The sequence below is a fragment of the Oreochromis aureus genome, linkage group 12, assembly GCF_013358895.1.
Source record: "Oreochromis aureus strain Israel breed Guangdong linkage group 12, ZZ_aureus, whole genome shotgun sequence".
Classification (NCBI taxonomy): Eukaryota; Metazoa; Chordata; class Actinopteri; order Cichliformes; family Cichlidae; genus Oreochromis; species Oreochromis aureus.
The window spans coordinates 7,395,120-7,416,521 of record NC_052953.1 but is presented as its reverse complement, the minus strand read 5'-3'; the positions used below and the strand labels follow the sequence as shown (position 1 = coordinate 7,416,521).

Below are 21,402 nucleotides of genomic sequence, written 5' to 3'. Positions count from 1 at the left end.
GTTTTTCACTTGGAGCTGATGCTCAGTGTTTTCAGACTCGCTTCATGTTCCAGATGTGAAACACCCATCAGCACATTCAGGATTTAGTCTTGTTAACTGTGGAGTTACAGTTTTTCACCTGATGATCAAATACATTGAAAATGTCAGAAAAACAAGTTCATTAATCTCCTGTTTTCTTTTTATGCCAATAAAAATATATCAAACCCTGACTGCAGTCTGATGTGTCTGTAAACACAGAAGGACACTGAAATTTCTATTTCAACTGTCATTTTATTGATAACACCTTAATACATTTTCTTGAAGTTAGAGAAACACGTGAAGCACGTAAGAGAACAGAGCAATAATCAGAAGAATCAGAGAACTAGAGGATTAATATTATTATACAGAAGAAACCCAAAGTGACAAAAAGAGACAAAGGGAAAGTAGAAAGAGCCAACTGCAGAGAAATGATGGAACAAGGCTGGAAACAGAGGGAGTGGGGAAAGAGTGAAAGACACCCTGTGAAGAGAAGCCGGCTCAGTGTTGTCAGTGCTTCTTCTACACTGATGAACTGCTGATGTCTCTGACTGGATTGTCTAGGCAACCTGTCCTTCAGAGTGTGGGAGAAGATGAAGGAGAAGGTCCACTTCAGTCCTGTCGTTCTGGACCCAAACACTGCAAACCCCTCTCTCTATCTGTCTGATGATCTGACCAGTGTGAAACGTGGAGTCAAAAAACAGCAGGTTCCTCATAATTGAGAGAGAAACATTAAGTATCCTGACGTTTTTAGCTCTGTGGGCTTCAGTTCAGGGAAACACAGCTGGGAGGTGGGAGACCCTCCTGAGTGGATTGTGGGTTTAATAAAAGTGTCAGCTGACAAGAATGAATCATTTATTTCACCAGAAACTGGACCCTGGCGTTTAAATTATGAGAGTGGAAAATACACTGATGTCATTTATCAGACTCTGAGAGTGAAGAAGAGTCTCCAGAGGATCAATGACCGTCACCAAGAGAAGCATTTATTATTAACTACTGGATTTGGAATTGTAATGTCCATAGAGTTATCTACACCCCATGTACACTGTAAGTGTTTATCTTTGTATGTCTGTAGACTTTTCTTTTGGTTCTTTTGTTATTTATAAATCTACACATACATACATCTATAAAACTGTTACCAGAACAGCCATTGCATGTACAATATTTAACTTTTCACAACATAACCGGAGAAAAAAGCTCTTAAATATGTTCTTGAAATATTGCTTATTTTTTATATCTTATTACATATTATCTGGATGTTTTGTTCAGTTTTGTGTAATTGTTGTCCTCTCTCCTGATATTTTGAATCTCACTTTTACTGGAATAATAATACATATCACATAAACAATTCTGGCAACAGGAGAAAAAAAATTGTCTGATATGTGAAAGGAATTCCTGAAAAGATTTTCCAGTAAGGAACTTTACACTGAAAGAACTTCTTTCCTGTGAGACAAAGCATCATATAGGACACAAAAGCGAGAGAATTAAGTGTGTAGTAGTTGTTCTTTGTAGATAATTATATCATTATGATATATATTACAGTAGTATATATTGAAATATTAAAGTATCAATATAGGATTGTTTGCCAACTGAGGATTCTTTGTTTTTGGTGTAAATATGCTACAATTAATTTTACACTGTTTATTTTTGTGATCCACTCTTCATGTTTTAGTCACTAGTTAAGCTTGGTTAAAAGAGTCAACTGATCAATAAAAAATTCTTGAATCTAATTCAATGATTAACTTGCTTTACAATAATATGTACACATTTTTTCACTGCTGTGCTATTATTAACATGAATAACGATATATTTTAATCTCGATCCTTGGTGTACAATGGCAGCTCAGTTCAGCCTAAACTCAGGCCAGAATTTAAACAGTGACGTATGTTGGTTCAGCCACATTTCTCTCTGAAGCATAGAGACTATCAGAAGAAGTCTGGTGGCGTCTTCAACATAACACAGACATAGCGCCATCTAGTGGGAAAATAGTAAAGTAACAAGTCGATAGCTATCAGCTCCACCCCTAACAGAGTAAATGAAACTTAAAGTCATTGCCGACCACACTGGAGACGCGATTACTTTAAAACCTGCGCTCTGTACCGACGGACACAATTTGGGGGCATTATCAAGCAAGTCGGTGAGTAATCAAAACCAAGCCCTGGAAAATGGCGGAGAAAGTCGCACTTTTTGAAAACTATCTGAGCTGCCATGTATGTTCAGAGACGTTCAGAGATCCTGTGTCTCTGAGCTGCGGCCACAGCTTCTGTTCAAGCTGCCTGCAGAAATTCTGGGAACAAACTAAAAACAAAAACTGTCCCATTTGTAAGAGAAAATCTTCAAAGGATGAACCATCCATGATCTTTGCTCTCAAAGAACTCGCTGACTCCTTTGCTAAGAGGCAGAGTGAGAGCTCACCTGAGACAGAAAAAGAAAAGGAGAAAGAGAAGGAGGAGGTGGTGTGTGATAAACATCCAGACGTCCCTTACTGGTACTGTGAGGATGAAGACAGAGCTGTGTGTCCTGTGTGTGAGTTTTCTCTCCACCAGAGTCACAAAGTGGTTCCTGTAGAAGAAGCAGTCAGTGACCTGAAGGAGCAGCTGAAATCTGACTTAAAGTCTCTGCAGGACAAGAGGAACAAATACAAACAAGTGGAGGAAACATACAATGAAGTGATTCAACACTCCAAGTGATGTTTTTAACGAACACCTTTTATTGCATGTAATGCACAAACACACCAACAGAGGGCAGTAATATTCCTTCAACATACATTGTAAAATTACTATTACAACACTCCCACTTAATTTTACCATGGAGTTCACTTACTTGACTGCCATTGCTTATTTCTTTCCAAAAAAAATATGCACCTATATCACAGTGTTACTAGAAAATAAACATTTTCTCTTTTGTTTTGAACTCACACAAAAAAAAATGTACTGTGTCCATCTTAGACAAAAACATTATTCTTCATTACAGTTATATGCTTGACATCTTAACATAAGCATAATATAGGCATGTTAAGGATAACCCTTTTAAACTGAACACAGTCCAATCTTCTCTGAGATACTCAAACCTTTGTCTAGGCAGTGGTTTGGTTAAGATGTCAGCCTTCATGTTCTCTGTACAGCAATACTTCAGCTGGATTTGTCCATTTTGCACACATTCACGAATGTAGTGGTAACGAATGTCTATGTGCTTTGTTCTTGCATGATCAACAGGATTTTTGCGATTGCAATTGCTCCTTGATTGTCCTCCAGGATCACTGTTGCTGTGGTTTCCATTCCAAGTTCAGTTAGTAGTCGTCTTAACCAAACTCCTTCTTGTGCGGCTTGGCTCAAAGCAATATACTCAGCCTCTGCAGTTGAAAGTGCAACTGTTGCTTGTTTCTTGCTAAGCCAACTGACTGCACCTCCTGCAAGTAGAAAGATGTTTCCAGTTGTAGAACGTCGATCGTCCTGATCACCTGCCCAATCAGCATCTGAATACCCAATCAAGGTTCCTGTTTCTGTTCTTTGATATTTGAGTCCCAGGTTTAGAGTTCCTTTCAAATATCTCAGGATTCTTTTCACAGCTGTAAGGTGTGTAGTGTTTGGGTTTGCATTGAATCTTGACACCACACTCACTGCTTGTGCAATATCTGGTCGTGTGGCCATGGCAGCATACAATAAACTTCCAACCATTGACTGATACATGCTTGGATTTACAGGTTGACTGACATCATCACTCTTTCTCAATTTAACATTTGTGTCGGCTGGAGTTCCTACAGGATTGGCACTGTACATTCCATACTTTTGTAGTATGTTTTCAATATACTGTCTCTGATGAAGCACAACATGGTTTTTGGCCTTGTCTTGGACCACTGAGATGCCCAGAATGTACGATAGCTCACCCATGTCCTTCATTTTGTAGTGTTTCTTCAGAGTGTCCTTTAAGTTCGTCATGCTCTCTGCTGATTCTGTAATCAAAATCAGATCATCAACATACACAGCCAATATTTCCAACTCCTGACCTGTTCTAACAAACACACACTGATCTGAGGTACTCTGTGTAAAACCAATACTTTTCATGAACTCTGTAAAAGCTTTGCTCCAGCAGCGTGGAGACTGCTTCAGTCCATATATTGACTTGTTTAGTTTGCACACTAGATGTTCCTGTCCAGGTTTGATGTAACCCTCCGGCTGCTCCATGTAGATTTCCTCTTCCAGGTGTCCATTCAAGAATGCAGTCACAACATCCATTTGATGCACATTCAGGTTGTTTTGCACAGCAATGATAACAATGTACCTAATTGAACCAAATCGTACAACTGGAGAGAATGTTTCATCATAGTCTGCACCATAAATCTGTGAAAACCCTTTGGCAACAAGTCTGCACTTGTATCTTTCCACTTGTCCATCACTGTGATGCTTAACTTTAAAGACCCATTTTGATCCAACTGCTTTGCGATCCTTTGGTAGATCCACTAAGTCCCATGTGTCATTTTCCAGCAGTGACTCATATTCCAAATCAGCTGCTTCTTTCCACTCCTTTGCATTTGGACTTGACATAGCCTCTTCCAGTGTTTTTGGTTCTGTGACACAACAGAGGTTTGCATAATGATCAACTGTAGCTACATCAGCAAACTCCTCAAATCCATATCTCTTTGGAGGTCTTCTGATCCGCTGATCTCCTTTTGCAGCCTCACTGGCGACAGTCTCCTCAGTACTTGTTTGTCTTTCATCCGTGTGTAGTGTCACCTCATTCCCAAAACAGAGATCATCTTCACTTTGTTTGCATTTAAACTCTGTTTCATTGAAGACCACATCTCGTCGAATCAGTATTTTTCCTTTTTGCTCATCCCACAGTCGGTAGCCTTTTGCATTGGTTGCATATCCCAGGAAACGAACTTTCACTGCCTTTTTGTCCAGCTTCTTTCTCTCTGTGTCTGGAACATGAGCATAAGCAACACAACCAAATACTTTCATATGGCTAACATCTGGTTTTTTTCCATACCATCTCTGATAGGGTGTTTCATTCTTTAAAGCAGATGTTGGGAGCCTATTCTGTATGTAAGCTGCAGTAGCAACAGCTTCTGCCCAGAATGTGTTTGGCAACTTTGCATGTGACAGCATACTTCTAGCTGATTCCACTAGAGTTCTGTTTTTTCTCTCTGCGACACCATTTTGCTGTGGTGTGTGTGGTACAGTCATTTCATGGTGGATGCCTTGAGCTTTCAAATATTCTTGAAACTCTTTAGATGTGTATTCCCCACCATTGTCAGTTCTGAGTCTTATTACTCCCTGTCCACATTCATTCGAGAAGATTCTTTCAAACTCTTTGAACTTGCTCAGGACTTCCGTTTTTTCTCTTATGAAATACACTTTACAACATCTGGAGTAGTCATCAATGAAAGTTACAAAGTACTTTTTTCCTCCTAGTGACTCAGTTTGAAAAGGACCACAAACGTCACTATGCACTAATTGCAACTTGCGCTTTGATCGAATTTCTCCCACTGATTTGTAAGGCTTTCTTGATAATTTGCCCTCAACACAAGCTTCACAAAAATGTCTTCCTCTTCATTTGTAAAGCTAACTCCTTTTACCAAGTTTTTGACTTTTTTCAGATTTGTAGTGTGACCTAGGCGCTGATGCCACATACTTGTCGGAACTGATGCAGTTGACGCCCATGACAAGTTGTGCAGTTTCCCTCGATATCCAGCTGATACAATCCGTCAGATCGTTGTGTTCCCATTCCATGGAGAGCTCCATTCTTTCCTCTTATGTAGCAATGAGTCCTTTTGAACTTCACTGTGTTTCCCTTCTTGGCAGCAGCTCCCACTGAGAAAAGGTTCATTGATAATTTGGGAACATACAGCACATCATACATTGTGACATCTTTTCCATCACTAACTCTGAATGACATTTTCATTGTTATGTTGCCCAGACCTAAAGCCTCAACTACTCTGCCATCACCGAGTTTCACTGTTTGTGGTTCTGAAAACTCTTGGTAGTTCTGTAGAGCTTCTTTATTCCATGTCATGTGTTTTGACGCTCCTGAATCAATTAACCATTCTTCTTGTTGTGCATCACTTTTACATGACTCATTTACAACAAAAGCTCCCTCATATGAGTCCTCTTTGTCTTTATACAGCACGCTTTTAGCCTTGTGGGTTTTGTATTTCTTTTTAATGCTTGGACAATCACGCTTGATATGTCCTTCCTTCCCACATTTGTAACATCTCCATGAGTCGGAGCTGTTTGCTCCCCTGTTTTTGATCCACTCTGCTCATTTCTATGCATCTGAGATGACATAGCTGATACACTACTGGACACAGTGGTGTTGTCAGTAAGCACTCGCTTTTGTTCCTCATTTATCAAGGCTTGTTGAACAAACTGTAGTGTCAGACTGTCCATCTTTGTCTCCAAAGCAGTAACAACAGTTGCATAGCTGGGTGGCAAACTACCTAGAAGGGTGACAATTTGATCTTCCTCTTCAATTACAGAACCTATTGCCCCTAGCTGATCAGTAAGTTCCTTCATCCTTTTAAATGATCATTGAGATGTTCTCCTTCCTTCATTTCACACCGGAAGTACTTCTTCTTCAGAAATAGCTTGTTAGCAACAGTATCTCTTTCAAACTGTGCTTTTAGCATCTCCCATGCTTCTTTGGGGGTCTTACAGTTTGTTATCAAGTACAATTGGGTGTACTTACATTCAGTACCAGCACTGAAAAAGCCTTTTCCTTCTTCCGTTCAAATTCAGCTCGTACTTGGGCATTAGCATCCGCAGCTAGCTGCTCCGTCTCTTGTACCATACCCCACAGTCCTTTTGCCTTCAACAGGTGCTCCAGTTGAAATTTCCAGGTTGCCCAATTCTCCGGTCCGTTCAGCTTGTCAATAAACATTCTATCTTCCATTGTGAATCCCACAATCCTGTTTATGACTCCCAAAAAACGTGTTAGCAGCTTCCTTTGGCGACCTCTGGGCCCATAACCTGATGTTTTTAACGAACACCTTTTATTGCATGTAATGCACAAACACACCAACAGAGGGCAGTAATATTCCTTCAACATACATTGTAAAATTACTATTACAACACCAAGAAGCAGCTGTTGTCCACAGAGAGGCAGATCAGAGCAGAGTTCAACAAGCTCCAGCAGTTCCTGAAAGAGGAAGAGGAGTCCAGACTGGCAGCTCTGAGGGAGGAAGAGGAGCAGAAGGGGAGGACTATCAGCAGAGAGATGAAGATGATTGAGGAGCAGATCTCCTCTCTGTCAGACAGCATCTCTGCTGTTGAAGAAGAGCTGCAGAAACACAGCGTGCCATTCCTCAGCAGTTATAAAGACACTCAGAGCAGAGCCAGAGCCCAGAGCTCAGTGTCAGATCCACAGCTGGTCTCAGGAGCACTGATAGATGTGGCCAAACACCTGGGCAACCTGTCCTTCAGAGTGTGGGAGAAGATGAAGGAGAAGGTCCACTTCAGTCCTGTCATTCTGGACCCAAACACTGCAAACCGCTGGCTCTATCTGTCTGATGATCTGACCAGTGTGAGACATGGAGACACAGAGCAACAGCTCTGTGTCAATCCAGAGAGAAACACTAAGTATATCAATGTTTTTGGCTCTGAGGGTTTCAGCTCAGGGAAACACAGCTGGGAGGTGGAGGTGGGAGACCATCCTGACTGGATTGTAGGTTTAATTAAAGAGTCAGCGGACAAGAATGGATCTTCTGCATCACCAAAATATGGAATCTGGTGTTTAAATTATGACACTGGAAAATACTTTGGTGATGGTCAGACTGTGACAGTGAAGAAGAGTCTCACACTTACAATGTAATTTACAACTGTGTAGAAATGACCAAATACTGATGTATTTTTTTCTGTTGTCTGCTTATTATGCATGTCAGTACTGACTGTACTGCATGCTGTATATATATATGTATTCAGTTTTGTTAGTACAATCAAAATCTTTTTGGTTTTGTGGGATTCATTAGAGATATTTGTGCCATTTCAGTCTTAAATGTGCAGCCCTGATCAATAGTCTGGATGGAAGCTGTGTTTTTTTTTATTATTTTTTTTATTTTTTTATTCCAAGCTGACAAACTTGACTGACTGAATTATCTGTTTGATCTGTCACCAAAGTTATTGTGCAGTTATATTTTGCATAGCATTGACATGCAGAGTCAGTTAAATAGCAGCAAATGCATCTCATCTCCTCTTTGATAAGTACGAAAGAGACCCATAGAATAGCAAAGTATGACACTGTTTTTGGCTCTGTGGGTTTCAGCTCAGGGAAACAGCTGGGAGGTGGAGGTGGGAGACCATCCTGACTGGAATCTGGGTTTAGTTAAAGAGTCAGCTGACAGGAAGGGAGAGCGTTTTGCTTCACCAAAATATGGAATCTGGCATTTATTGCATCACAGTGGAAACTACATTATATTTGTTGGTCAGACTGTGAAAGTGAAGAAGAGTCTCCAGATGATCAGAGTCCAGCTGGACTATGACAGGGGGGAGGTGTCCTTCTATGACCCTGAAGACATGACTCACATCTGTACTCACAGAGACACTTTCACTGAGAAACTCTTCCCATATTTGAGTACTGGAGAGGCAGGAGATGCCAAAACCTCTGATATCAAAATCTGTCAGACTGAGATTTCTTTGAAAAGTGCAACAAGGTCTCTGTGAACTTTTTGTTTTTCATTGCTCCTTTCTTGCACTTTCCCTCTTTTATTACATCTTGTTTTGTTGTTATTTGTTTGTTTGTTTGAACAAAGCAGAAAAAAATATAACACATAAAGCAATTTACACAATAGAATATAGATTCTTTTCAAAGCACAGAGAGCAAAATGATAAATGGCATATGTTTATGTTTTGTTTTTTTCCAATTCAGTTTAAAGGTGATTCAAAAATGATGCCCCAAATGTGAGGTGATGCAATCTTTTATCCATTATTGGTTATTTCTTCATTTTCCATTCATTCCCTGCTCTTTCTTTTTTTTTTTAAATGAAATGTATAAATGTTTTTAAGTCATTTAACTCTTCATGAAACTATCTTTGAACATTAAAACTGTCCAAAATTGACGTGACAAAGATAAATGGATGCTGATAAATGTTACTTGGCTTAGTTTTATCAGTGTTGAGATCAGAATCAGCTGATAACAATCTCTGGCTAATATGTGTGCGTTTTATTGGTTTCAAAATGAAAAAAAAAAACCTGATTGATAATTTGATTAATAAATAATGCTAATGTCTTGTTAAGTAAGTTAAGTAAGCGATTTTCTCTATTTGAATATGTTTCTTATGGTATGTTCTGCATTACTTTGCAAAATAAATCAAACTGTGCACTTGTATATATCATCCATCCATCCATCCATCCATCCTCATCCGCTTTATCCGAAGTCGGGTCGCGGGGGCAGCAGCCTAAGCAGAGAAGCCCAGACCTCCCTCTCCCCAGCCACCTCCTCCAGCTCATCCGGGGGAACACCAAGGCGTTCCCAGGCCAGCCGAGAGATATAATCTCTCCAGCGCGTCCTGGGTCTGCCCCGGGCCTCCTCCCGGTGGGACATGCCCGAACACCTCACCCAGGAGGCGCCCAGGGGGCATCCTTGTCAGATGCCCGAACCACCTCAACTGGCTCCTTTCGATGTGGAGGAGCAGCGGCTCTACTCTGAGCCCCTCCCGGATGGCCGAACTTCTCACCCTATCTCTAAGGGAGAGGCCAGCCACCCTTCGGAGGAAGCTCATTTCTGCCGCTTGTATCCGCGATCTCGTTCTTTCGGTCACTACCCACAACTCGTGGCCATAGGTGAGGGTCGGGACGTAGATTGACCGGTAAATTGAGAGGAGACGCCAAAACACTACCTAAACGTGTAGTGAGGGTGTGCTGGGAACGTCTAGCAGAGGCCCCAGTCCGCGAGATCTTCAACGCACACCTCCGGCAGAGCTTCAACAACATTCCGAGGGAGACTGGGGACATTGAGTCCGAATGGACCATGTTCAGCGTCTCCATTGCCGGGCTGCTGCATTGAGCTGCGGCCGCAAGGTGGTTGGTGCCTGCCGTGGTGGTAATCCCGAACCAAATGGTGGACACCAGAGGTGAAGGGAGCCACCAGGCTGAAGAAGGAGTCCCATCGGGCTTGGTTAGCCTGTGGGACTCCAGAGGCAGCTGACAGGTATCGACAGGCCAAGCGGAATGCGGCTCGGGCAGTGGCTGAAGCAAAAACTCGGGTGTGGGAGGAGTTCGGAGAGGCCATGGAAAAAGACTTTCGGACTGCCTCGAAGAGATTCTGGCAAACCGTCAGGCGTCTCAGGAGGGGAAAGCGGTGCTCTACCTGCACTGTGTATAGTGCTGGCGGTGCGCTGCTGACGCCGACTGAGAAAATTGTCAGACGGTGGAAGGAATACTGAGGACCTCCTTAATCCCACTGACACGCCTTCCGAGGAGGAAGCAGAGTCTGGGGATGAGGGAATGACCCGCCAATTTCTGGGGTCGAGGTCACTGAGGCAGTTAAACAACTCCTCGGTGGCAGAGCCCCTGGTGTTGATGAGGTCCGCCCGAGTTCCTGAAGGCTCTGGACGTTGTAGGGCTGTCCTGGTTGACACGCCTCTACAATGTTGCGTGGAGATCAGGGGCAGTACCCTGGACTGGCAGACCAGGGTGGTGGTCCCCATCTTTAAGAAGGGAGACCGGAGGGTGTGTTCCAACTACAGGGGATCACACTCTCAGCCTCCCTGGAAAGTCTATGCCAGGGTGCTGGAAAGGAGAGTTCGTCCGTTAGTCGAACCTCGGATACAGGAGGAACAATGCGGTTTTCGTCCCTGGTCGCGGAACACTGGACCAGCTCTTTATCCTCTCGAGGATACTTGAGGGTGCATGGGAGTTTGCCCAACCAGTCTACATGTGTTTTGTGGACTTGGAGAAGGCATTCGACCGTGTCCCTCGGGTGTCCTGTGGGAGGTGTTGCGGGAGTATGGGGTGTCTGGCCCACTGCTACGGGCCATTCGATCCCTATACAACCGTTGTAAGAGTTTGGTTCGCATTGCCGGCAATAAGTCGGACTTGTTTCCGGTGGGTGATGGGCTCCGCCAGGGCTGCCCTTTATCACCGATTCTGTTCATAATTTTTATGGACAGGATTTCTAGGCGCAGCCAAGTGGCGGAGGGCTTCCACTTCGGTGGCCTCAGAATCTCATCTCTGCTTTTTATGGATGATGATGTGGTTCTGATGGCTTCATCGGTGGGGCCTCCAGCTCGCACTGGAACGGTTCGCAGCCGAGTGTGAAGCAGCGGGAATGAGGATCAGCACCTCCAAATCTGAGGCCATGGTTCTCAGCCGGAAAAGGGTGGAGTGCCCACTCCGGGTCGGGGATGAGTTCCTGCCCCAAGTGGAGGAGTTCAAGTATCTCGGGTATATATCAATTCAGCAATAATTTCTTTAGAAAGTGTCATTGCAGAATAATCTTGACTGTCTAACATTCTATACATTTATTCAGTTGTATTCATACAAACTAGCACATTCTTTGTTTCTTAGATTGTTCCTAAGTTCTGAGTAAATTGATTTTCAGATGCAACTCATATTACTCCTCAATCTTCAATTCAACTCACAACAACTAAGAATTAGTAAGAAAACTGAAAACTGTGTAGATCAGAGCAGCAGCTAAAGGAGGGTTAAAGCCAAAGTGACAAAGAGAAATAATAATCCTTATTATATTGATCTTCATATGATCTTGAGAGAAAAATAGTTATATGCGGTTAATAAGCTGAGGAAATTGAGTGACAAAGGCTGATTATACCAGCATTTAGTAGAAAATGAAACCAAAATAATAAAGGAAAAAAGTAGAAACAAGATTTCTGTTGACTGTCATCCAAAGAAGAAAAGAAGGACTTCTGTGTTTGTTAGTTTCAGTTATGTAATACTGTGCACTTCCTCATTTGAAATATGTGAATATCATTATAGTGATTTTCAAGGTTAGAAACACACAAAGAAGAACATCACCGTTGTACTGTACATGCACAGTTAGCACAGTCAAACACAAATGCATGCAGGTAACCTTTGACCTTTAAATATGTCAAACAAAGAGAATGAGACATTAAGTGCAGTACTGGATGAGACACAAGTACAATGAAACATCTCAGCTGTTCCCATTGAAGGAAATAAAAAATATTTGACAAAGTCTTTACCATCTTACAAAAAAGTTGATGAGGTGTTTAGTGGGACAAACTATTCTGTATTATATGAATTTTAAAGTGAAAGATTTTCCTCTGGCAACTTGGCAATGACTTAAGTAGATAAAAATAAACATAATAAAAGTGCGTCTAAGGCTGTGAAAATCTGAAACTGAAGAACAAAGCAGAAATAAAAAATCACAATCATGGTATTAAAACCACTGATATTAAATATCTGTCATACTGGTTTCCCCATGATTGTCAGCCAGGTGGTGACTGCTGGGATTTATTAGGATTTTAGGAAATGTTCATCCATAGAAAACTGGACCTGTGAGTACCAAACATTCTCCAACTGCTGGCTTAAAAGAAAGCTCAAAACTTATGAATTTCAATCCTTTGGTGTAGAATAGCAGCTAATGTCAGCCTTGAATCATACCAGAATTCAGTGATGCATATGAAAGTTATTGCAGCACAATTTCTTTACACAACTACTTGAATTTGACAAGGTGGTGGAGTATTCCTTTAACACAGAAAGAGCTCCATCTATTGTGGACAGAGTCAAATGGCAGGTTTGTTACTCAGCTCCACCCACAACAGAGTAAATGGAACCGAAAGAGACATAACGTTGATCAGAGCAGAGACGCCATTACATTGAAGGCTGGGATCTGTATTTATGGTGAGTCTTGTTATTTGGGGAAAAAAAGCAAATCTGAAAATCAGATCAAATGGCTGAAAAACTTGTACTTTTTGAAAACTATCTGAGCTGCCATGTGTGTTCAGAGACTTTCAGAGATCCTGTGTCTCTGAGCTGCAGCCACAACTTCTGTTCAAGCTGCCTGCAAAAATTCTGGGAACAAACTACAAACAAAAACTGTCCAGTTTGTAAAAGAAAATCTTCAAAGGATCATCAAGATGTAAACTTTGCTCTCAAAGAACTTGCTGACTCTTTTGCTGGGAGACAGAAGGTTGGATCATCTGATACACTAAAAGAAAAGAAGGTATTGGAAATGATTTGCAGTAAACATGAGGAAGTGCCTAAACTGTTCTGTGTGGACGAGCAGAGAGCTGTGTGCACCGTGTGTGAATTTTCTCTCCACCATAGTCACAAAGTGGTTCCTGTAGATGAAGCAGTCAGTGACCTGAAGGAGCAGCTGAAATCTGACTTAAAGTCTCTGCAGGACAAGAGGAACAAATACAAACAAGTGGAGGAAACATACAATGAAATGAGGGAACACATGAAGAAGCAGCTGTTGTCCACAGAGAGGCAGATCAGAGCAGAGTTCAACAAGCTCCAGCAGTTCCTGAAAGAGGAAGAGGAGTTCAGACTGGCAGCTCTGAGGGAGGAAGAGGAGCAGAAGGGGAGGACTATCAGCAGAGAGATGAAGATGATTGAGGAGCAGATCTCCTCTCTGTCAGACAGCATCTCTGCTGTTGAAGAAGAGCTGCAGAAACACAGCGTGTCATTCCTCAGCAGTTATAAAGACACTCAGAGCAGAGCCAGAGCCCAGAGCTCAGTGTCAGATCCACAGCTGGTCTCAGGAGCACTGATAGATGTGGCCAAACACCTGGGCAACCTGTCCTTCAGAGTGTGGGAGAAGATGAAGGAGAAGGTCCACTTCAGTCCTGTCATTCTGGACCCAAACACTGCAAGTGGCTGGCTCTATCTGTCTGATGATCTGACCAGTGTGAGGATTGGAGACAGAAAGCAGCAGCTTCCTGATAATCCAGAGAGAAACACTAAGTATCATACTGTTTTTGGCTCTGAGGGTTTCAGGTCAGGGAAACACATCTGGGAGGTGGAGGTGGGAGACCATCCTGACTGGAATGTGGGTTTAGTTCAAGAGTCAGTTGACAGAAAGGGAGAGCGTTTAGCTTCACCAGAATATGGAATCTGGTGTGTATTGCACCGTAGTGGAAAATACAATAATGGTGTTGGTCAGACTGTGACAGTGAAGAAGAGTCTCCAGAGGATCAGAGTTCAGCTGGACTATGACAGGGGGGAGGTGTCCTTCTATGACCCTGAAGACATGACTCACATCTACACTCACAGAGACACTTTCACTGAGAAACTCTTCCCATATTTCAGTTTTGGAAAGGCAGGAGACGCCAAAACCTCTGATATCAGAATCTGTCAGACTGAGATTTCTTTGAAAACTTCAGTGAGGTCCACAGAGCTTGGAAAGAAAAGCGTCTGGACTTCTTTAGCGAGGTCTTTTCAGTGAGGTCTTGGTGAATTTTTTCCCTTCTCTCGTGTTTTCTTTCTTTTGTTACAACTTGTTTTGTGGTTATTTGTTTTTTTGTTCTCAAGGCTTTTTTATGTGAGAAATGCAGGAATAAAATTTTAGCACTTTAAAAATGAAATTACAAATGTAGCTCAGATCCTTTTAGTTTTCAAATTTAGTTTAACAATCCAATTTCAGAATTAATGCATCAAATGTTGGATGATATAAAACTGACAAGAGCCGTCTTCTCCATTTGTTTATTTTTCTTGGATTCCCTTCTGTTTTTGCCAGATTTATGACAGTTTTAAAGTTGTTTAACTGATCATAAAACTGTTTTTAAAACATTGAAACCGTGCAAAATTGATGCTAGAGAGCTAAATAGATGCTGATAAATGTCACTTTGATTCCCTTTACAAGTTATTGAGATCCATATCAGCAAAAAACTGTCTGGCCAATATGTGTGTTCAGAATGTGCTAAAACTGACTAATAAATAAACCCAGTGTCTTCTTTTCTTTTGGTACTTCACAATCAGTGATGAATTTAAGTAAAAGATTGTCCTTATTTACATGTGATTCTTATGGTATGTTCTTCATCACGACAAAATAAATCAAGCTGTGTACGATGACATAATAATTTCTTTAGAATAATCTGCAATGACACATTCTAAAAGATTATTCAGTTGTATTCATACAAACTAAAGCTCATTCTTTGTTTCTTAGACTATTCCTAAATTCTGTGTAAATTGCTTTGTCAGGGACAATTCATAATACACCTTACATTTTCAACTCAACCCAATAAAACAGATAAGTAAAACAGTAAAAATCATATTACGGTTTAAAACTGCAATGAGGTCTCTGTGATTCTTTTAGTTTTGTTTTCTCTTCTCTGAAGCTTTCTTGCTTTTGTTACAGCTTGTTTTGTGGTTATTTGTTTTTCAATTTAGGCAACTCCTGTTGTTCTTTCCTATGTGAGAAATTGCAGAAAGAAAGATTTAGAACCTGCATGAATTTATACAATGGGATAGAAATGATTTTCAAAAGACAGACAGCAAAACTTGAATCATAAATGTCATTTGTCTTTGTTTTGTTTAATATTCACTTTGAATGTGTTAAAATCTTTTTATTTACTTGTTCATTTTTTGTTGATTTTCTGCCTTTTTTGCCAATATGTAGCAGCTTTAAAGTCACTGTGTGTTCATGAAACAGTTTTTTAAATATATAAACAGTGCAAAATTGATGTGGCATTGATAAGCAAGCACTGATAAATGCCACTTTCCTTTCCTTCATCAATTATTTAGATCCATATCAGCTAATAACAGCATTGTGACAATTTGTGTTTTAATGGTTTCAAAATGATAAATAGACTTGACTCATAAATAATCCTAATGTCTTCTTTTGATATTTAACTGTCTGTGAATAATTTAAGTGATCTGTTTCATTTAAATGTGTTTCTTATGGCATGTTCTCCATTATGTTGCAAAATAAGCCAAACTGTGTACATTCAGCCATGTTTTCTTTAGAATGTGTCATTGCAGAATAATGTTAACTTTCTGACATTTATTCAGTTGTATTCATACAAACTAAAGCTCATTCTTTTTTGTAGATTGTTCCCAAGTCCTGTGTAATTTGCTTTGTCAGATACTATTCATATTATTCCTCAGATTTCAGTTCCTGAGTCTGTCTCTGAAGCAGCGTTTGATAAGAAATCAATATGTGAGACAGTTACATATTCACAGTGCTGATAAGACGAAGGGAGACGCAATATGTGCAAGTGCCCTGCATTGGTTTGAGCACTGTGATTAGTCTGAGCGAACAAAAAAAATATTAAAAAAAATACCCCAGAGTTAACATGATATATCCACAATGCCAAAACAGGCCTGCAACAAACATTTGTATAATGTTTCATGTTAAGCCTAGAGTTCATTTTAAAGCCTCCTTGGCTTACATCATGGAACCTTGTTTCAAGTTTTATAGACCATTAAGTAACACCTCTTTAGTTCCAGTATGCCCCATCCTTATTAAAAGCCAGGCTGTGCATACCTTTGACCTGAACGAGGCCCTCTGAGGGGGCATTGAAAGGCACTTCATCAACCAATCAAATAGCCAATACTGCACGTTAGATAAAGTGTATCTATAGAAACCAGGGCAGGAGGCCAAAGTGGAAAGCTATTATGTTTTTGAAATATTTATGGCCCAACAGTGTACCATTGTGTCTTTAAAAAAAAGTCTTATTAGAGCAATTCCCCATTGACATGACGTCCCTTAATAACATGCGAGCTGAAAAACCGTTAAATATCTGTGGCATTGACAGAATCGTGGTTTTCTTTGCTACTGACTGACCAGAAACATTTATTTCATAATTTGTGAACATTCGACCAGTTGGAGCTGCTGTTTGTTCCAGTGTGTTTCTGTGAAGTCCAACTTCATATTCCAGATCACATCAGCACATTCAGGATCTAGTCTCGTTAACTGTGGATATCCTCTTTTTCACCTGCAGAACAAATATGATGGAAATGTCAGATTCCTGATTTCAGTGATCTCCTGGATTATTTCTGTCAATAAAAAATATCAAAGTCTGGCTGCATTCTGATTTGTCTATAAACATTGAAGGAAATTTTATCTTAACTCTTATGGTTTAACTCTTACTGTATTCAAACTGTCATTTTATTGCTAAGACCTTAACACATCTTCTTAAAGTTAGAGAAACTATGGTATCTTCCCCTAAAGCTTTGTTTTCCTTTTTCTCATAGATCCACCCTGCATGCGCAGATTACCCCTTTCCCTCTGAGTGCGTGTCAGCCCCCTTCCCTGGTTTCCCTCCGTTTATTTATCAGTGTACACCAAGGGCGTAGACTTGGCATGGATGGAAGGGACATGTCCCCACCAATATCCAGCGATTATTGAATTGTGCCCACCAATAATTTGATCTCTTCGAGTAAAGAAAAACAAACCCAATTGTCAGAATTTTACCCCTGATACTGCTGGATAAACAGAAACTCACTCAGGAACGAGGTCACACAGAGCTCAAGTTTTCACTCGCGAGAGGGAAGCAGTTGTCTCCAACCCACTTCAACTTGCTTTCCCCCTGCAGGTTGTTTTTATTGGTTACACACATGAATATTCATAAAGCTTGTTGCTGTATTACCTATGAAAAATTACTATAACTGGTTACAAAGTGTGATTGTACTGTGCAAGCGTGATTATACATTGTGTGTGGTTATATGATGGGAGTGCAGCTCTCCCAGATTGTTGCCGGTAGAATCTGTTCTTCTCAAGGCTGCTTGTTCCCCTTATCAATGTCATGCACGTAGTCATATGCGTAGGTTACCTAGACAGCAAACAGAAGAATTCTAGCTTTCTAAATGGCATTGTGTAGATTTTTAAATGGCAACCTACAACACATACATTAAACCTAACACCGATAGAAAGAAAAATACGATCTGTCAACGTCTCATTCACCCAGCGGTGCAGAAAGAGTTAAATTACGTTCTCTACTGGAGTCCTACGTCATGTGACAAATATGGCCAATGTGATTGGCTGTGCCTTTCAGGGAGCTCTGTTTAGTTTTAGCAGCGGCAAGCCTGCGCTTCGAGGACCTGCAAGGAGGAGAGGAGGATGGCAGCAAAAAGGAAGAACCTGGATATAATGTTGCACACTTGGGTTAAGATGAATCAAAACCAGTGTAGCTTTGTGATTTCGCCTTTACTGCAAATATATATGTAGACATAGCACAACGTTACACACTTTTGCAGTCTCACACAACTCTTATAGGCGCAATGCCTTATGGTTAGTCTTTTAACTCAAAACACTAATACTTCTTACAGTACAACAATGAAATAAACATAAACAAAAGATAGTGTGATCCACCAGTCTATATCTGCTGTGATTACAGCCCGGTACAGGTATAAATCCACAAAAGCGCAACGAGGTTTCCGCGCAAACTAATGAATTATCTCTAGCTGCTAATCGTTAGCGTCACGGCTAATTCACATCGCTACCAATAACTTATATACTAATGACACATAATGGGGATTAACAGCCAACTTTCCCACATTCTCTGCAACCCCGTGGACTCATCTGTAGATACATTTTAAGTTATTTACCATCTTGTATCTGCTTACCTGCAAATATATATATATGGACATAGCACAATGTTACACACTTTTGCAGTCTCACACAACTCTTATAGGCGCACAGCCTTATGGTTAGTGGGTGGGCTTATTTACTCCCGCTAGAGCTGCTCATTTTAGGGGATACGCCCTCTTGTGGTGTAACGGAGGAATAACTACCCTTCCTGCACTATGTCATTTTTGGAGACTGGGGCACACATTATTTAACAACAGTCAAAGAAAATACATATTTGAACAATCAGACCATTTAACTAACTATAATATTGTAACTAAAGATTATTGGGGGGTGTCCTGTTTTGTCCACAATGTCTTTCTCGTCCTTACAATAAGAAAGTATTTTTCAAAGAAACCTGTCAGTCACTTAAAGCCAAGTTCATTCATAAAATGTGTCCGTCATAATAACGTTACAGGCTATGCTAGGCTTTGGCCCACAACAGGAATAACGTGTCTTGGAAAATAACTGCACAACATGCAGCACTATTAGTTATCTCAGTCTCCCAGAGTAGCATTTCTAATTTTGATTGAAACTGTCAGAGAAAACGGAGCCTCGAGCAAGCCAGGATATTAGTTTACAGAGGCTGTTAAAATTATATGTCTAACGTTAAAATGTTGGTGACACAATAATTTCATCCTAATGGTACTGACATATTCATAGGGTTAATTTTTGAGACAAAATATCATGAGGTAGTCATGATTTTGCAAATATTCCACCTTGTAGTGCAGTTTGCACAAATTGTTTTAAAAATGCACTCACCCTACAAACATTACTGATGAGTCAAGATCTGCACACATTGACAGAAACACTGAAGCAGCTACACGTTTTATTCTTATTGTCATGTATGTCCTATTTGTCAGGTGACAGAAGAACCAACACAAAGCTCAGAGAGTAATGGTGACACAAGATCACAGGTGAAATTGGATGATGACCTGGTGATTCATGACTGTATTTGAAGCACATGTGTGACTGCATGTATTTGGAATGTCTCACTGTTATTTATCAGGTGACAGAGGCAGCTCTGCCATGTTGTAGCTCAGACAGAGGTGAAGAGGCGAGGTCACAGGTGACTGACTGATGATTCGGTGCTATAGATTAACTAGTATTTATTATCATGACAATTGTTAGGCTGCTGATGTAAATTGATTCATTAGTGTATATTTGACAAAGAATCTGAATTGACATGTCTCACTTTTTATATGGCACGAATCAATGTGTTATTTTATCAGGTGGCAATATGTCCTAGTGCAGTCAGAGGGGAAGAGCCAGGGCAAAAGGTGAGGCACATCAAGCACATAATAATAATTTTAATCTGAGGATAAAACACATGTACTGAGGCTGAAAGAAGCTTCAGTGCTCTCAGAAGACTAAAAACATGGCTAAGGTCAACAATGACTCAAATGAGATTAAACAATGCTGTATGCCATGTCCACCAGGAGAGACTGGACAGTATAGATGTAAAACCAATATGCCAGCAGTTTATCTCAGTTAACGAGAGGAGCAGGCATGTGTTTGGCTCCTTCACATAGTGGACATTGAGTTGTTGTGTGGGACACCAGTAGTCCATGTCTGTTGCTGTAACAGTAGTTCATGTTTAGAATCAAAAATCCCAGCTCACTGAGTTGATCGGGGCAATAGTGCCTAAAATGTTGCATAATTTTGCTGAGAGATCTTTTACTTTGTGGTAATCTTAGATGAGTAGTTTTATGGACAAAAACCACCAGGTCACTCAGTGTTCCCTTAGTGCCAAAGTATAACAGATGTTGGTGTACTATAACTGAAGTAATGTTGTTAAGTCCTTAAAGTCATACTCTTTTATTGTCATGACTATATTTGAAGCTATTTTTATTTTTGTATGATACCTGATTTATATGGAATATGGCTGAAGTAAACGAAAGTCTAAAATACTTAGTCATTTGTTTAAAAGTAATTGAACATTATTTAATTCACATATAAAACTATGAATTGTAATTTTAAATGGTTTAAAAGCATGTAGAATAGCATATGTAGGCAAGTATATTTCTCCTTTTTTATCAAGAAGCAAAAACAAAAAGGAAAACAAAGAAACAGGGCAGGGTTCGGTGGTTGAATCATCCGTCCCCACCAATGCCAAAACCAAATCTACACCCTTGGTGTACACAATCTCCCACCCTGTGTAAATAATTCAGAAAATGTAAATAAAGAGCATTTCCTGCATTCCCTGCGCTTCTGTGTGTTCTGCCATAGAGTCCGTTCATTCAGCTTAACACCGCAGCTGACTTCAGCCTAAAACCACAGAAAACCATTAAAGTAAATATTAATTTACCAAATGATCCCATAATTGTACCAAATGGTGTAAATGACCCCCAGAGTGCTGTGTTGTAAAGTTTTGAAAATTGGTAATGATCTCGTTTGTTACTCAAACTGTTTGGTAACTTCCTGTAAAAATGTATGAGTTATTTTTAAAGGCACTTGACGTGCATTATGGAAAGATAACAAAACACACATACAAAAGGGGTTGTGGAACATTAAAAGGAAGTGTAAAGGTTACTGATATAGAAAGGTGAACTAAGGAGAAACTGGGAGAGTAAACATGGAATCTAGCTTCAGCTGAAAAATAGCAACAAGGTAAAATACATGCATTATATGCTTTTAATCATTTTAGTATCATAGGTAGTGTAACAATAGTTACTTTGAACCTGGTTCCTGTTATTGATACACTCAAATGTTCCCAATATTACTAAAATATCAATATTTTTAATAGGAGAATTAATTCTAGAAGACAAATATTTCAGTATCGTTCTGCACACCACTTGCAGGAACATGCAGTGTCCTTGGTAAAAGTTAAACTAACCCGACAATAGGGCACTTACAAGGAAACCTCAGAAGAATGGTGACTAATTCACTTTGCGACATGCAACCAAC

General features: G+C 40.4%; 2 protein-coding genes and 1 long non-coding RNA gene across 4 annotated transcripts; 2 read left to right on the top strand and 1 right to left on the bottom strand.

Moving 5' to 3' along the window:
* The first annotated feature begins 2,041 nt into the window (after nucleotides 1-2,041).
* On the top strand, nucleotides 2,042-9,323 carry LOC116325680 (tripartite motif-containing protein 35-like). 2 transcript variants are annotated; one of them, XM_039620794.1, is made up of 3 exons: nucleotides 2,042-2,701; nucleotides 7,092-7,647; nucleotides 8,295-9,323. In XM_039620794.1, exons 1-3 carry the CDS (start codon nucleotides 2,181-2,183, stop codon nucleotides 8,670-8,672), a joined length of 1,455 nt encoding a protein of 484 aa, XP_039476728.1. In that variant the 5' UTR covers nucleotides 2,042-2,180; the 3' UTR covers nucleotides 8,673-9,323. The 2 variants fall into 2 exon arrangements, with proteins under 2 accessions (XP_039476728.1, XP_039476727.1); XM_039620793.1 differs by having other exon boundaries at nucleotides 2,043-2,698; nucleotides 7,089-9,323.
* Nucleotides 9,324-12,758: 3,435 nt separating this feature from the next.
* On the top strand, nucleotides 12,759-16,949 carry LOC116325545 (nuclear factor 7, brain-like). The gene has a single exon (XM_031746479.2). It carries the CDS (start codon nucleotides 12,877-12,879, stop codon nucleotides 14,371-14,373), a length of 1,497 nt encoding a protein of 498 aa, XP_031602339.2. The 5' UTR covers nucleotides 12,759-12,876; the 3' UTR covers nucleotides 14,374-16,949.
* A 448-nt stretch (nucleotides 16,950-17,397) lies between these two features.
* On the bottom strand, nucleotides 17,398-18,868 carry LOC120443160. The gene is made up of 2 exons (XR_005615200.1): nucleotides 18,495-18,868; nucleotides 17,398-17,701 (listed from the first exon to the last, which is right to left on the bottom strand). It is a non-coding gene; the product is annotated as an uncharacterized LOC120443160 (long non-coding RNA).
* Between the last annotated feature and the right edge of the window lie 2,534 nt (nucleotides 18,869-21,402).

Excerpts from the sequence above, each read along its gene's own strand:
- LOC116325680 (XM_039620794.1), top strand. The coding sequence starts at position 2,181 with ATGGCGGAGAAAGTCGCACTTTTTGAAAACTATCTGAGCTGCCATGTA. Across the intron at positions 2,702-7,091 it reads GAAGTGATTCAACACTCCAA|GAAGCAGCTGTTGTCCACAG; the intron begins GTGATGTTTTTA and ends TTACAACACCAA. Across the intron at positions 7,648-8,294 it reads CAGGGAAACACAGCTGGGAG|GTGGAGGTGGGAGACCATCC; the intron begins GTGGAGGTGGGA and ends AACAGCTGGGAG.
- LOC116325545 (XM_031746479.2), top strand. The coding sequence starts at position 12,877 with ATGGCTGAAAAACTTGTACTTTTTGAAAACTATCTGAGCTGCCATGTG.